Consider the following 13,020-nt stretch of genomic DNA (forward strand, 5'->3'; position numbering starts at 1 on the left):
TTAGAATAACAAGATATCAAGTGAATATAACAGTTAACTTCTAACAGATGTCACAGAATTTTAAATCCAGTTGTATAGCAGCAACATATCACTGCTATAATAGTTACCAAAACATGTATGGCTTACCCCTCAGCCAGATCAAAGATGTAGAAGGGAATTAGAGTTTGGGAAATTTTTGGAAAATGTGTTTTCTAAAATTTTGAGAAAATTTGTAGGAAAAAAACATGTTTGCTTCTTTGATTTGTTTTTAGAGAAAGCAGCTTTACAAGCAACATCACCTTCCCTTCCATGGGGAAAGAATGAGCTGAGATCCTTAACTAGGAAAGAACAGGCTTCAGCAAGATCTCTTGCTCAGAGCCATCATAGTTTGAGGAGTTGAGGGCAAGAAATAGGTGTGCCATCGTGATGAGACAACCATCAGCAAGTAGTACTGCGTTGACATCAGCTTGCATTCCAGAATGTGTCAGAGCAAAGAGTGGACCATAGTGTAGGGAGAGAGAGGCATTTCAAACATCCACCTGAGAATTCCATCTGAGGAGTGAAGGGATTTCAACAGCAGGCTACTATGGGTAGGGGTCTTTGGAGAACCTGAGTGGAGAGTAACCAGTGTGGGGAACAGAAAATCTGGCTACTGTGTGAGAATGATGGGTGAGAGCACCCCATGACAGGCAAATATGTCAGGACCTGAGAACAAAAGTCACTAGGTGGAGTATAAACGCCTTTTCTCATATGCTTCCAGCCTGGACCCTAAACAAACATTGCTAGAGCAGCTCTGTTCCTGAGGAGGAAGTTATCTCAGAAATGGAGCAAAGCCCACTATGCCTCCTTTCTCAAGGCAAGCAGTTACCCAGTGCTGCCTCAGCCCAGAGAAGGAGAGCGGCCCCTAGTGTGGGACCACAGCAAGAGCACAAATGGAGGCCCACGGGCCAAGGTCAAATGCCAGACGTACACATCAAGTTAACTGTGAAGTGAAATTCCTTCTCTTGTTCTGCTTTGACAAGTTGTTCCAAATGATGGTGCAGAACAAATATGTTTAAATTTATGATTTTATTCTTCTATCAGTTGGGACAATATCAAAGATGATAAAATTAGTTACTAGTGTCCGTGATAGGGTGTTCAGATGTTGGACCAGCAAAGTTAGGATGCGCAATAAACAAAAAAAAGATCTAGAAATTAGGATGTTTTTCCATAAAATGCATTTTATTGCCTTTATTTCAGCAGAATCACTGATATCTTATATTTCACATTTTTCATATAAAATGCTTTGTTGACAGTAATGCCAAATTAGACAGTCTTTCTGAGTTATTATAGATTTTTTTTTTTGTTTGTAAATTATTACTTCAATTCAGGGAAACGTCACTTAGCTGATTGTAGCAACTTAAGGTGATAAAATTATTAAAGCATTATTTTTATAAGAGCGAAATTGTGATAATGCATGTCATGTTTAAGTATTGTGATGATGTAATAAATTACTATAATGAGAAATGTAAAATAGTTTAAATATTCCCTATTTCCCCAAAAATAAGACCTAGCTGCACAATCAGCTCTAATGTATCTTTTGGACCAAGTCTTATATAATATGATATGATATGATATGATATATGATATGACATAGTATAATATAATATAACATAATATAATGTAATATAATACCAGGTCTTATATTTTTGCTCCAAAAGACGCATTAGAGCTGATTGTCCATCTAGGTCTTATTTTCAGGGAACACAGTTTTAATATATAAATTATAGTTTTTATAATTTGTAGTTTTTAGTCTCAAAGTAATATCTTTATGTGTTCAATATTGTGAAAAATCAATATCACATTTCAAGAATTCTAGGTCCATCTATATCTATCTGTTATTTATCTATGTATATGTCATCTTTATCACGGTATTAAGATACTCTGAACTGTTTATTATTGTAAAGAACTCCTCAGTCATCATGTATAACTATTGCAAATGTCACTTTAATTTATAAATGCTTCCTGGACCATCAATTGGAACATAAAGAAAGGCTAGAAAATAAGACCTTATTATGCAAAACTATTGTGCTAATACTTTCTTGAGGAAGATTGACAAATTTGTTGTTTTGTCTCTTATTGTTAAAGGGTTAGGTGGCTGATCTGCAACCAATTTCTTTTCCATTTTCAGGGCTGCGATGGGTTTGGAGGTGTAGAAGGCAGATGACTCAAATAAAATCTCTAGTAAACACACTAATAACAGATGTCTGGCCAACAAAGTAATAGCATTTGCTAGTAGGGGAGCCCATGTCTACGAAATGCTTCCAGCAGGATGTACCTAATCTGTATTATTAGTTCATTTACTCCAGCATTTCTGCTGCTTAAATATCCCAGCAATCCCAACTAGTATCTGTCTGACTTCAGCGATGGCACGGCCTTAAATCTTCATGCTATTTAGACACAGTATTCTTTTGTTTCAAGAACACAGGACAAGAGAGTTAGAAAAGTGTTTCACTGTGGCCTGGATGGTATTAATCACAAGAGTGGATGTTTAAGGTTAAGGATCGTGCTTTGCCAGCCCTGAGTGCTAGGTTCCAAGTCACAGGGCTCCCCCCGCCTGCATATATTCTTAAATAAATATTTTTGTTAGTATGTTTTTGTGGTATGTGAAGCATGGGATCCAGGACAGGGGTCTCTCTTGTCTGGATTTAAATAAAGCTGGTACTAGGACAGAAGAGACATCTTAACTTTGAAGATTGAAATGTCTGTTAATGCCTGGATTAGTTTTATTCTAATTAGTAGATCAAGCTATATTCTATGATGTAGAATTGCTTGCTACATAACATCTATTTAATAATAAACAGAATAACCAAGGATTTTGCCCAATTTTGCATTCCAAGACAAAAGATGTTGTCGCTGCAGTCTAAATTTAAAAGGAATAGTGAGAGAAATAGATAATAAAGTTACGTTAATCATATTCTACATGTTATGCACTCAAACATAGCAGTTATAAATAAATAGTATTCTCCCATTAAGAGTTTATTATCTATGATGAGGGAATTAATTGATGTATGAACCATCATTTCAAAGCCAATTGCCTTTGAAAGTACAATGCTTGATAGTTCTAGGCAAACCCCCATATCCTGGAAGTGCTTCTGCTACTTGGCAGAATAATGTTTAAGCATGTTTTAAGATTGTGTGACGTATGTAGAGCTAAACTAAGATATATGTCTCAGATCCTTATTTTAGCCAAATAGCTTCCTAAGCCTGGTAACTAGAGAAATAAATGGACAGTCTGAGTTCTGTATGTATGGTGACTAACGATATGCCCAGCATTGTTCTAGTGGCTTGAAATACATCAATGAACAAACCAAAGACCCTGTCTGTACTCATAAACCTTATATTGTAATAAAAAGAAAATACACTGAAAAAGATGTTAAAACTTATCATTTTATTCCCCAATAAAACTTCCTCATGCCTCAGCATCTTTTGAGTATAAAAAAAAAGTTTATATAACCAGTTAAATCTAACATTTCACAAATGTGAAATCTGTAACTCAGAGTTTTAACACTCCTTGTCTTTTGGAAATGCTATACACATTATTTATTTATCTGGAAATCCCTGGAGATGCCGTTTAGAATTTCAGAGACAGGGGATAGCAAGGTTTACGCAGCAAAACGATAGTTTTAAGAACTTATATTAGCTTTAAGTAATAGTATACTTATATTTCAGTTCTAAAATGCAAACCACAAACTTCTTTTGCCTTAATAAAAGAAAGAATATTTTGAGGAAAGTAATCATGGTAAGTAAATCTGAAGCCAGAAATAAGCTCATCCAAGTGTGAAATCTGACACCCTACTGGAAATTAAACGAGAATCCTATTTGCATCTCCTTATATTCAATATGATAAGATTTGTCTAAATACGTCAGGTGACATTTATTTAAGGGTAGTATTATGGATGGTTTGTTTTTTAACCTTTGCAATGCGTTGGAATTAGATATATTTAAATATTGCAACAAGCTTAGACAGGATATATTCAACTCCCCCACCTCCTTGATGTTCTAGAAGTGATTAAGGAATGAGCCTGCTAAAATGGAAACTAGCCAGTGAGTTTCTGGCCAGATCAGTGGGAAGCAGTAGCAGCTGGTGAACAGACTGTATTCAGGAGTCCAGCTGGCCTCCGGGAGATACGGACAGGGTTTCTGAGGGGTGGTGGTGGCGTGCCTTTCCTGGAAGCCTGTATAAATCAGATGGACAACCTTCTGTTTGAGTTGGGAAGGCTACTCTTCTGCTTGATGGATAGAAGATAACAGTAAGACATTCCTTCCAGTCATTGATATGTGTTGTGTATGTGCTATGTACCAGGGGATGGAGACCCCAAATGAAGAAAACCATTGCTCTCCTGGGTCCTGAAGCACTCATACGTCTCTGAAATAGTCAATAATGAATTGGTCTTTTGTAACAAGGACATCCCTCAGTCGGACATTGCTCATCATTTTACTGAGTAGTAGAGTGCTAAGTATAGCTTGTGGTCTTTTGTTTTCTTCTCTGAGTTGTCTAAATCAAATTTCTGAAGTAATGAAGCTTGTTAATATATGAAGAACCCTTTAAGAAAACCATTTTAATGGAGACTTGGTTCTCAGTTAACGGTATTGTGGGAGAAGTTTTACTCCATTAAGTTGCAAATCCTAAACTATTATAAATCTTTCTATGAAGGAATACGCCTAGGGCTCTGCATATTTTTTTCTGCACAAAAAGAGATTTGATACACAGTGTTAAATGAACCTCACAGAGAACCAATGAAACAGCAAATATTTTTCCTGCAGGGAGAATGCAATCTTATAGAGGCATTCCTGCTCAATTCCCACAGTGAATATTTTTTGCTTTGCTATGTTTAAAGAACCATATTTTTAAGAGCAATGAAAATTGGAACCAGAGTGAAGAACCAGGATGTGTAGTCATCAATCCTATTTCTGTTTGGGGAAGAAGGTGAATTATCAGAACATCTCAACTACTCATCTTCTCATGAGGGTTTAAGAATACCTGCAATATTGATTATAAGTTACATTGAACCATGTAACACATGGGAGTCTGTACCACTCTGCTGTGAAACATTTCATTCTCTAAACAACAGTTGAAATAACCTGGATTTCTTTAGCTCCTAGCTACCTGAGTGAACCAGAAAAAAAAAAAATCCCAGTTTTCAAGTTATTGCTAAATACAGGTTTAAAATAAAATATATGACAATTTTATAGTATAACCAGGTAGGTACCCACGAAGACAAACAACATGAAGACATAGCAAAATCAATATACAACACAACTAGATCTTTTAGAGTTCTACAAATTGACATGATAGACTTAGACTTTAAATTGTTATTCTTATAATGTTCAAAGGATAAATGACACAGCTTAATTTTTTGAGGAAAAGTAAAAATTATAAAACATAAAATTGTAACTGTGGAAATGAAAGATTATGAAAATAAAATACCAGTGGATAAGTATAAACAAATTAGAAAAAAGTCAAAGAGAAAAATCAAATAGGTCAGAAGAAAATAGAATAAAATTTGAAAGGGCAAAAAAGTGGAAAATGTGATAGAGTTGGAAATGAAAAGGGTATAGTGAGAATCTCTAAGATTTATATAATTTGGATTCTAGAAAAAGATGAAGAAAAATGGGATAAGAGTAATATTTACCAAGGTGAAGATTATTAACTTTCCAAAACTGATGAAAGACTCCGTGTTACAAATTTAAGATGTCCTCTGATCTCCAAGAAGATTATAAAAGGGAGGAAGACAAGAAGTAAGGAGGGAGAGGGGAGAGAAGAGGAATAACAAAATTTTCAACTAAGCATATCATAGTAAAAATGTCCAAAGGTAAAGCCAAGGCAATATCTTTAAAGCAGCTAGAGAAACAGATAACTTTAAATGAGCAACAATTTTAATTAGCAATTGACTTCTCAACAGAGATAATGATGGATATAGGGAACATAAAGCAAATAACTTAGAGTATAATTCTCAGTAATGATTTCTGCAAGAATGAAAGTGAAATAGACATTTTAGACAAAAATTAGAAAATCATAACTAGCAGACATGCTGTAAAGGTAATACAAAGAGGGTTTTTAAGTACAGAAAGAATGTACCCATGTGGCAATTCAGAGATGCAGGAAGGAATAGAGGACAGCAATAAATGGCATGTATGTGCATAAATATAAATGAATATGACTTTAAAATATAGGACTACAAAAGTATAAAATCAGACAGTGGGCAACAGGGCAGTGGTAAATAGAATTAGTATTCCAAATTTTTACATTGTCTGGGGATAGACAATATTACAGCTTACAGACAATATTACAGATAAATTACAGATTGCATTTAGACTAATAAGCGACAAATGCATGTTATGATCTTCTAGGTAACCACTAAAGTGGTTAAAGTGTATAACTTCTAAGTAATTATGGGGAAAAATGGGAAAGAAAAATACCCAGTTAAACACAAGACCAGAAACAAGAGAAAAATAGCATGGAACCAATGAGACAAATCCATATCAAACAGGAAAAGAGAAAATTTAAGCACAACGTGCCAGTAATTGTAGAAAAGTAATAGGGATCAATGTCCCAGATGAAAGATATATACAACGAGAATGAATTTTTTTAAAGCCCAGTTTGTGGTATTTGCAAGTTATATGCATATATCTAAAAGTAAATAATGCATAAAGTCGTAGATTAAAAAGTGGGAAAAGGTACCACATGCAAATTGTAACAAAAATTAAACTGCAAATATATTCAAATGCTTAAGGAAAAAATGTTATATAAACTGTTTTAGGAAGTAGAGAATTAGGAATATTCTGTAACTCATAAATTAATACAAGCCTGTCTTCTATATTAACCTACACTCAAAAAAACCTAAGCAAATATCAAATTGTTTTTGGCACTATAAGTAAAGTGGTAGTTTGCAAAAATGATCACAGTACTTTGCAGCAATTCCCATCAAGCGGCAGAGCCCATTTTCCTACCCATTAAAACAATGTTGACCATGTAACTTGCTTGGCCATTGAGACATTGACAAATATAATGCAAGCAGAAACTTACAAAGCCCTTGAGCATTGCATCTTGCTCCTCTTGCAAGCCTACTGCTACATGAACACTGTGTTCATCTACTGGATGATGAAGTACAAATTGCGAAGTCACCTCCGTTGTCCTCGTTGAAAGCCAGTCAATTGTCAGATTTGGGGGAGGGGGCATCTTTCAGGAAACAACAGCCCCGACCTGCAGATACGTGAGAGTCTAGCTGAAATCAGCCAAACCCATCCCAGATTAGAACAACTCAGAAAATGTGCAACCTACATGTCTGTTGTTTTAAGTCACGATTTTTAAGTGTTATAGGAATTATATCTGACCAAGTTGGTTTTATGGAGTGGCAGAGTCTTTAGGATTTCCTATACATAACATATCATCTGCAATCAAAGACAAGTTTACGTACATCTTCCTGTCTGATTTGGACTGCTTGTGCTTGTTTCCTTCCACGATTCCTCTGGCTAGGGCATCCAGACTATGTTGATAGGAGTGGTGAGAGAGAATATCCTTGTCTTGTTCTTGATCTTAGAGGAAAACTTTTCAGCCTTTTACCATTGAGGATGATGTTAGCTGTGGACTTGTCACATATGCTCTTTATTATATTGAGGTACGTTCTTTCTATATCCAGTGTTGAGTGTTTTCATCATGAAAAGATGTTGTATTTGTTAAACGCTTTCTCTGCACCTATTATGATGGTTATAGATTTTTTATCTTTTATTCTATTAATGTGTGTCACGTTTACTGATTTGTATACATATATATATTAACCATCCTTGTATCACAGGGACAAATCCTTTTCATCACGGTGTATGATTCTTTTAATATGCTGTTGAATTTAGTTTGCTAAGCTTTTCTTTGAGAATTTTTACATCTATATTCGTTAGAGATATTGGTCTATAATTTTATTGTAGTATTATTACAATAAAAATGTATGGGGAGTATTCTCCATTTTTCCATTTTTTGGAAGAGTTTCAGAAGGATTGGCACTAATTCTTTAAGTGTTTGGTCATGTTCACCAGGAAAACCATCTGGGCCTGGGCTTTTCTTTGTTGGGAGATTTTTTTTTTTTTTTTTTATTTAAGAGAAGTATGCCTTTATTTTCCTTGTTTCACAAATAAAGTTGGCTGTGTTGGTTGCTTTTTGGGCATTAGTCAAAGAGACCAAATCCCATATCCTCGTCCGACTCCTCCGACTCTTCCTTTGCTTCAACCTTGGCTGGGGCGGCAGCAGCAGCAGGAGCAGCAGTGGTGGCAGCGGCCACAGGGGCAGCAGCCACAAATGCAGAGGGATCAGCCAAGAAGGCCTTGACCTTTTCAGCAAGTGGGAAGGTGTAATCAGTCTCCACAGACAAAGCCAGCACCCGCTTGTATCCATTGATGATCGAATGGGGTACTGAGGCAACGGTTGGGTAACCAATCTGCAGACACACGCTGGCAACATTGCGGACACCCTCCAGGAAGCGGGAATGCAGAGTTTCCTCTGTGATGTCAAGCACTTCCGGGTTGTAGATACTGCCATTGTCAAACACCTGCTGGATGATCAGCCCAAAGGAGAAGGGGGAGATGTTGAGCATGTTCAGCAGGGTGGCTTCGCTGGCTCCCACTTTGTCTCCAGTCTTAATCAGCTGCACATCACTCAGGATTTCAATGGTGCCCCTGGAGATTTTAGTGGTGATGCCTAAAGCCTGGAAGAAGGAGGTCTTCTCGGGCCCCAGACCAGTGTTCTGGGCTGGCACAGTGACTTCACAAGGAGCAATGGCCCCAGCACGGGCAGCACCTGGCACCTTATTGGCCAGCAGCATGTCTCTGATCTCAGTGAGGTCCTCCTTGGTGAACACAAAGCCTACATTCCCCCGGATATGAGGCAACAGTTTCTCCAGAGCCGGGTTGTTTTCCAGGTGCCCTCGGATGGCCTTACGCATCATGGTGTTCTTGCCCATCAGCACCACTGCCTTCCCGCGCAGGAACATGCGGATCTGCTGCATCTGCTTGGAGCCCACATTGTCTGCTCCCACAATGAAGCATTTTGGATAATCATCCAGAAGTTGGATGATCTTAAGGAAGTAGTTGGACTTCCAGGTCGCCCTGTCTTCCCTGGGCATCACGGCGGTGCGTCAGGGATTGCCACGCAGGGTTTAAAGACGATGTCACTCTCACGAGGACGCCTGGCGAGAGCGGGAGATTTTTGATTACTGAGTCATTTCTTTTCTCGTTATCCGTCTGCTCAGATTTTCCATTTCCTCATGATTCAGTCTGAGCAGATTGTTTGTTTCTAAGAATTTATCCATTTCTTCTAAGTTGTTCAATTCATTGGCATATAATTGTTTATAATAGATTCTTATGATACTTTACATTTCTGTGGTATCAAATGTAATATCTCCTGTTTAATTTCAGATTTTATTTATTTGAATATTTTTCATCTTTTTTCTTAGTCTAGATAAAACTTCCCCATTTTGTTTATCTTTTCAAAACAGTAGCTCTTAGTTTCATTAATCTTTTCTATTGTTTTCTGGTCTAATTAATTTATTTATGCTCTGATCTTTGCTATTTTCTTCTTTCTTCTACCTTTGGGCTTACTTTTTTTTTTCTTTTTTCCAGTTTCTTGAGGTAGAAAGTTAAATTGTTTGTGATTTTTTTTTTTCCCTTAGCGAAGACATTTATTCCTATACAGTGTACTATTAGAAATGCAGTTGCTGCATTCCATAAGTTTTGGCATGTCATATTTTCATTTCTATGTGCTTCAAGATTTTTTCTTTCTTTCAATTTCTTCTTTACTGCATTGGTTTTTCATGAGTTTGTTGTTTAATTCCAATATATTTGTGACTTTTCCAGTTTTTTTTTCCTGCTGTTAACTTCTAGTTTCATATGGTTGTGGATGGAAAAGGTACTTGCTATGGTTCTAGACTTCTTAAGTTTACTAGTACTTTTTTTGTGACCTATTCTCTGATCTATCCTGGAGAATATTTCATGTTGGTTTGAGAAGACTATGTATACCACTGCTTTTGAATGGATAGACAACTTCTTTTTAGTTATCTTGATCAAGTCAAGGTACATCCTGACCTGACATTGGGATTAACTCATATTATGCAGAAAAACTGTACTTTGAGTTCAAAGTAGGGTCTGTATTTGAAACTTTCTGATTGTCTCCATTAGAGTGAGAGTGAATATGTTCTGATTATGTAAGGTTGAATAAACCAAGTATTTTCAGAAATCAAGTATGGCCTCTGGGAAACTGTACTACTCTTCTCCAATATCCACTTCACCTAATTTCAGGAAGATGTTACTTTCCTTGCTCTTTGAAATCATGCAAGGTTGTATGACAGTTTTGTTCAATGAAATTTGATTAGAAGTGACGTACGTCATTTCCATGTACAAGCTTTAAGAGCTAGTGTGTTCTTTGCCAATTTTGTCTGCATTCCCCACCATCTCTGCATTGGATAACACTCCAGATAGGAGCTGCGCTGTCAGACTGTATATCTTGGAGTGAGGATGACAATTCAAGTGATGACCAGTTAATCTGCAGTGGACATGAAGCATGAATGAAAAATCATCCTGTTGATTTAGACCACCGAGATTTGGGGAATTTTATAATCTTGGCATAGTGCATGCAGTCTTGATTGATACAAATCCAAATGTGTATCATCAGTAAAAAAGAAAAATAAATTGTTCTATAAGCAATCATACAATAGAATACTACATAGCAATTAAAATAACAGACAGACTTACCACGTGAAGAATAATTTTCATAAGTATAATTTCAAGCCATATTGAAAACTACATTCTATATAATTCAATTTCTGTGAAGTTTCAAACAGATAAAACTAGCGCATAGTGTTGTGACATGTAAGTTTACAGGTAAGACTATAAAGACAATTTAAGAAGTGATTCACACTGTGGTTATCTGAAGTAGCAGTAACAAAGTCATTGGGAAGGGGTATGAAGGGGCTTCTGGGATGTGGTTCCTTGATGTGAATGCTGGACTTCACATGTATTTGTTCAGTGATAATTTGTTGAGCTGTGCATGTAAAAATAATTTGAAACAGTAATTGCATAGAAATAGAAGGTAGTCATTATAGTAATTAGATTCTTATATTTTAACACCTCATCATTCTGATAAGTCTCATTAAAACAAGCAAGACCAACCATGTACATTAATCACCCATAATACCTTATAGACACATAAAGAAAGGAATGCCAAGCATATCATCTGATTTTAAAATTACCAGTGATTTTCAAACGTGTTTTGACCCTTTAATGATTGCTTTGAAGCTCTAAAATAGATACTATAAATAAGATTAATATAGAGCCACATTCCCAGTCAGTTTCTTTTAGTATATAACCAATAATTTTGAGCTGTTAAATGAAGAAAAGGTCACCATTTGTTTTACTCTATTGACTAGGAGAAATTGATGTGATTTTTTTAATCAGTCATGTCCTAGCAAAACTCTCAGAATATTGTTTATAACTTCTTCCTGTTTATATCCATTAGTTAATGAAAAACTTTGTCATGTGGGATTGTGACTGTCAGCTGGTTTCTGTGATATTCACCATAAAGAAATATTTTTCAATGCCTTAAAATAAAATGAACAAACTTTGATAACACCTTGGTTAGACCTTGTTACACAATGAAAGTCAACTTCATTAATGATCCTCTGCTTCAGAAATGAGTTCTATTTCGTTCCCTTACATTCAAAGCTACCCAACTTCTGAGCATAATATATGTTTCTCTTTTTAGCTCTGTCTGACACTAACCTGAACATATTCTGTTTATCCAACAAGACTCCTTTCATTATGCACTCATGAATCTACATATTCTCCTTATAAATTTCCATTCCTGATATGTTTTTGTTTACATGCATCATATACAAGTACATAACCATTATTTTCTTATTCAAAATGGCATGGGGATGATATTTTTTCCTAATTAAGATTTTAAACATTTGATTATCACAGTGCAAAATAAATGATTTCATTTTTAATCATAGTATAAAAACTATAAAAAATAATTGATTAGAGTTGAACATGGTGAGCAGTGGTTGGAATCTGAATATAATTGTGGGATGTTCTAAAAAGAATTAAGTTTTACTCTAAATTTGTTTGACAAAGTCACTAAAATATCAAGTTGTAGTAGAGACAAAAACAGATTTTTGTCTATTTGAAAAATAGAATGCTTGAAAGAGAGATTACAAAAATTGTGTGTTTTCACAATTATAAGGTTTGCTTAGGAACTTGATAATGAATGCTCTAGTTGGGATAGAGAATAGATTATTAAAGAAAAGAAGGTTATGAAGCTGAAGGGCTGGGTTATTGAGAGGATAATCTGCATCAAGATTGAAAGTATGGAAGATGGTGAAACAAAGTATTTCGAAGAAAGTGACAGTGCATTAGGAGCTAAATTACTTAAAGGAGGGGCAATTCCCTAAAGCTTGGAAGACCACTGCATCAAGATGGCACAAATGTGCAATGTAATTAGATGACATAAAATTCCAAATTGGCTTTGGGAGGAGGAAGTCAGGCAAGAGGCAAAATGGAGGAGGGCGGATATCCAGTGCACTGCAACAAAATACCATAGGAAAGTGAAGTGCTGGAGAATGTGGAGGGATATTCAAAGAAAAGGATGGGACATTTTGCTAATCACTGTCCGTGAAGTCCGGAAAGTGCAGCAGAAGGGCATCAGAAGCTGTGGAGGAGTGGGAGATGGGGTCAGCAAAGGGATTGAACCTAGGTTTTCAACATGGGTTGAATATAGTTTTTGAACACAGAGTGATGAGCAATATTCTAGGAGACCTTGCTTCTTGAGGTGACTGTGATGAGATTAGTTCCAATGGTGTCTAATTATCCGAGGCTATACATTTTGGGGGCTGGAGGCTGGAGGTCATGTTAATTGCACACAAAGTTCTGGTTCTCCAATGTTTCTGCTGTGAGTTATATGTATATGGACAGAAAGGCTTACATATCCAAACACGGGTTCCGTATTGACTTCTGGTC

The 13,020-nt window shown here is 36.1% G+C and overlaps 1 protein-coding gene across 1 annotated transcript; it reads right to left on the reverse strand.

The window, feature by feature from the left end:
* Positions 1–8,104: 8,104 nt before the first annotated feature.
* On the reverse strand, positions 8,105–9,191 carry LOC308499561 (large ribosomal subunit protein uL10-like). Its single transcript, XM_081053177.1, has one exon. The coding sequence runs from the start codon at positions 9,132–9,134 to the stop codon at positions 8,181–8,183; it is 954 nt and encodes a 317-aa protein (XP_080909303.1). The 5' UTR covers positions 9,135–9,191; the 3' UTR covers positions 8,105–8,180.
* Between the last annotated feature and the right edge of the window lie 3,829 nt (positions 9,192–13,020).

The sequence above is a fragment of the Rhinolophus hipposideros genome (genome assembly GCF_964194185.1).
Source record: "Rhinolophus hipposideros genome assembly, chromosome: 1".
NCBI classification, from domain to species: Eukaryota; Metazoa; Chordata; class Mammalia; order Chiroptera; family Rhinolophidae; genus Rhinolophus; species Rhinolophus hipposideros.